The following is a 4597-nucleotide window of genomic DNA, read 5'->3' on the forward strand; positions in this document are numbered from 1 at the left end:
GGAAAGAGCAAAGACAAATTAGCCTTTTTATGTTTCAGTTTGTGGTCCTGGAAGTACTCCTAATTTAATTTAGTATTTACAGCAGTTGCACATACGAGGAACATTTTGTAGCATTAAACAGTCATATCAGTCCTATATTTGCATATATGCATGTGTGGGGATAACATCCATGGAGCCTAATACTCTTTGTAACGTTGAATAGAGCTATATCATTACTTTAAGGATAGTGAAATTGCAATATAAGTGACCATTATTTGTATGATGAAGTTGAATTACTTATAGTAATTTACTGACCCTTTCCAATATTTGATCAGAATATGTAGAGTACATTGTTTATTTTTAAATCTAAAAATTGATTATTTCCCTTAGAGAGCAGTTCTTTGACAATAATTCAGAAATTCATCTTATTTGCAATTGTTTTCAATAAAATAATCTCTGTAAAATACTGGCTTTAACAATAAAACTGTACTGAGACAACGCGGCGGCGATGTCCGCGAGCCAGGCGAGTGCCGCGGCAGCAGCTGCGGGGTTCTCGGTTCTCGCACACGCACAGGGCAGGGCAGGGTGGCAGGGCGGCTTGAGCTTCGGCCTCCCTCCAGTTCCCAGGCTTCGGCCTCCCTCCAGTTCCCAGGAAGGATAATACTATCCTTAGTTATAACCATAATGAGATGAGTACTGGCAGTGGTGTTAAGTGCCATTTTGAGCTGGCGGCCAGCGCAGAAGCAGCAGCAGCAGAGGCGGAGGCACCGGTGCCTCTCTCTCTCCTCCCCTTCAGCCTGAGCCAGGGGTGGGCAGGCGCGCGGGTGGCTGGAGGCAGTTCCGCTGCCCAAGAATGGGAATTCTCTTCACCAGGAAATGGAGACTGTTCTATCACCAGGGGCACAAAGTTATCATTCTTGGGCTGGATAATGCAGGGAAAACTACCGTCCTTTACCAATTTTCTATGAATGAAGTTGTACATGCATCACCTACAATTGGAAGTAATGTAGAAGAAATAGTGATTAATCATACGTGTTTCTTAATGTGGGATATTGGTGGACAAGAATCTCTTCGTTCTTCCTGGAACACATACTATACTAACACAGAGTTTGTAATTGTTGTTGTGGACGGTACAGACAGAGAAAGAATTTCTGTAACTAGAGAACTCTATAAAATGTTAGCCCATGAGGACCTAAGGAAAGCTGGATTGCTGATTTTTGCTAGTAAACAAGATGTTAAAGAATGCATGACTGTAGCAGAAATCTCCCAGTTTTTGAAATTAACTTCTATTAAAGATCACCAGTGGCATATCCAAGCATGCTATGCTCTTACTGGAGAGGGATTATGCCAAGGACTTGAATGGATGATGTCGCGATTTAAGATTAGATGATCTCTACTGACCTCTTCTCATAGACTTTGTATAAACGAAGTCCTGGACTTTACCTGAAAGCTGCAAAAATTAATGGTTTATATATATTTATAATAAACTGATTTAAACTTTTTCTATAAGAAGAAAAATTAACACCACTCATTTGAGAACAAAGATGAAGTCTTACTTTCCAATCTGCTTTCTCATTAGTCCCTTCCAAAGCAAGGTCTTTAAAGCTGTGATTGCCATTTTTCTCATAATGAATCCTCTCAGGACATTGTGTAGCTTCTGGTAAGTACAAAGGGAGAAGGAGACATTTTTAACTTTAAGAGCTTTATTGTCAGTATAAGCCTCCCTAGTTGAATGTTGTTCTCTTCTTGTTCCATTAAGTCAGACTACAAATCAGCACAGATATTCAGTTTCCAATATTTTAAAATGTAAGGTTACTTATGAAAAGTATTTTACATAAGGTTGTATATCTAATGTGTATATACCTCAAGTTCAAGTTTATGGCTTTGATTTATGTTCCAAAGAAAAGCAAATAACACAAAAGGTAATACTATCCTTAGTTATAACCATGATGAGATGAGTACTGGCAGTGGTGTTAAGTGCCATTTTGTGCTTTCCCCTGTGTTCTCTATATTGTACTAACCAACCCATGAAATTATTGAGCTGCTCTTAAAAAAAAAAAGTGAACGAAAAAGAAAGAAAAGGAGAAAGTTTGACATTTTGTACCTATTTTTTTGTTGATCAAATTACATACATGAAAACATGTAATCTGAGTGGAGTATCTGCAAACTTTCGGCTTAGTGTTAGGAATGGACAGAATTTCACATTGAGCAATTCTTGTTCCCTTTGTTGGATCTATGCCATCTAAATTACTGAGAAAATTGTTAATCCATTAATCAATCATTATGATTAATCAATCATTATGATTAAAATTATCAAGTGATTTTTTTCCCGCATTAATTGGAAGCTATTGTGTAAAATATGCCTACCCAAAGAAGTATCATCCTATAAATATTATAAAATAATTTACCTAGAGTCTTCTTAGGTATTGAATTAAACAAACAGTTAGAGTGAGTTTGAGATAAAAAGTACTTATTTTCTAAGCAACAAAGGTTATTTCTTAATTTGAAAATTTCTTATTTCTGGAGTTGGGATAGTTTGAGATTTTTTTTTTGTTTCTATGCTTTTTTTCTTTTTCATTTCTTACTAACCAGTGTGAATGCATTGACAACTATAAAATACAATTTTTTTAATGCTATTAAGAGTTGATCAGTGCACGATAAATTATTTTTACAAAGAAGTAACTTGGCCCCAAATATCTTATGTTTGGCTAGTGTATTTTGTTTTTCACTGAAAATGGAAAGATAGGAAGGTTGAAGGTATTTTTATTGTACTTGTAAACAGACTTATCCTAAATGTGTTCACACATATTTTTGGGTACTCTCTTTGTATATGTTTCATGCCCTGAAAATCTGAAGGCTGATCCAAACTGGCATGTTTTAGAATGTTCAATAAAAAAAGTAACTACCTTGAATATGAGCCTTTTGGATTTCACGCAGATTTTGATGAGGAGTAATAGTATATACTACAAGCATTGACAAAACTTTGAAAGTTTCTTTCTGTAAAATATAATATACTCAGTAGCTAAATCCAAGTCAGGCATGGGAGATCAGTGTTTAACAGTGGATGTTTTGTGTTTGTATTTATATTATAATGTTCATAATGCAAGTGTAACATTTTATAATATTTTAATATTTGTCAACTTGCTTTTACAAAAGTAAATTCTAAATTACTAAAAAAAAAACCAATAAAACTGTACTTTTGCCAAAATGAATATAAAAAAAGTAATTTCTATGGAATGAGCATATACTAAACTCTGATATATATTAATTTATTTGATGACTTATCCAAACATTACCAGTGTTCAGGGAAAACATTGATTAAATTCATTGCCTTAGAGCCTGTGCTTTTTTTAGTCATAAAATTAAAACTTTACACATATCTTTCAATTGTGTCAATGTAAAAATAGTTTTAAGTTAAGAAGATAAAATACAGTAGATATAATGATGTGTTGGCTATATTTGTGTTTTTGAATATTTAGACATTTGGTTTGAATTTAGATACATGTCTTCATTCGTACTGCTGCTTAGGCCCTGCCAAAGTTAGTGTGATGACCTGAGAGAAGTGTAATATTCTATTTATATTATATTTTGAAGAAAGGAGAGTTCATTGTATACTAAAAAGATGGTCGTGTAGAAGAAATGTGACTTAAACGGAATTTTATGAGATTTGCAGAGCAATTGTGATGACAGAAGATAAGTCAAGAGAAAGAAATAACAAAATCATGAAAGCAGAAGCAACCAGACATACCCACAGGAACTAAACGAGCCTCCTGGTTCAGGAGCTCCTCACTGATGTCCAAGGGTACAGGAAGTTGGAGCCTTTCAAGGAGACTCTTAAAAAGCAGGCAGTGGAGTTTAAGACTGAGGCAGTTGTAACCTACACAGAAATTAGAATTAAAATCACAATTTGGAACCTTGAAAGAATTTGTGTCCATACAGAGCCCATTGTCAATTTCATTTTCTCTTCTTTCAAAAACAAAACAAAACAAAACAATTTTATCTAGTGTCTTTTAAATTCCTTTGACATCAAGGATTTTTAGCTTACTTAGATTGGATCCCTTTAATTCCTCTCATAATTTTTTGCATTTGGTAAAGATTACTAAGTAAATGGTTAAATAATAAACTAATTATTCATACCATTAGCTTATTGAAAGAAGATTTTTAATTATTCTAATATTGATGCTACTGTGAGACTTTATTTCTAACTGAATCGTGAATCTCTCACAGATGAGGAGTAATTCTTTCAGTTTGCCGAGCAGACTTTTTTCACTTGCCAATTGAAGGATATTTGGGTTGTTTTAATTCTGAGTGATTATGAGTAGAACTTTCCTGGGTTGAATAGCGTCTTCTAAAAATTCATGTTCACTCAGAGCCTATAAATGTGACCTTATATGGAAATAGGGTCTTTCTAGATGTGATCACGTTAAATGAGGTCATTCTACATATAGTAGATTCTAAATCCTGTGACTGGTGTCCTTGTCAGGAAAGGGACATTTGGATATACAGAGACACAAAGTACACGCAGAAGGGAAAAAGTCCATTTGGAAATGAAGGCAAAATTTGGAGTGATGCAGCTAGCCAAAGGAAACCAAGGATTTCTGGCAATCACCAGCAACTA

The 4597-nt window shown here is 34.6% G+C and overlaps 1 protein-coding gene across 1 annotated transcript; it reads left to right on the forward strand.

Annotated features, from left to right (window-relative positions):
• The first annotated feature begins 832 nt into the window (after positions 1–832).
• Positions 833–1488, forward strand: LOC122467005 (ADP-ribosylation factor-like protein 5A). The gene has a single exon (XM_043553290.1). The coding sequence runs from the start codon at positions 833–835 to the stop codon at positions 1367–1369; it is 537 nt and encodes a 178-aa protein (XP_043409225.1). The 3' UTR covers positions 1370–1488.
• Positions 1489–4597: the final 3109 nt, after the last annotated feature.

The sequence above is a fragment of the Prionailurus bengalensis genome, chromosome A3 (assembly GCF_016509475.1).
Source record: "Prionailurus bengalensis isolate Pbe53 chromosome A3, Fcat_Pben_1.1_paternal_pri, whole genome shotgun sequence".
Taxonomy (NCBI): Eukaryota; Metazoa; Chordata; class Mammalia; order Carnivora; family Felidae; genus Prionailurus; species Prionailurus bengalensis.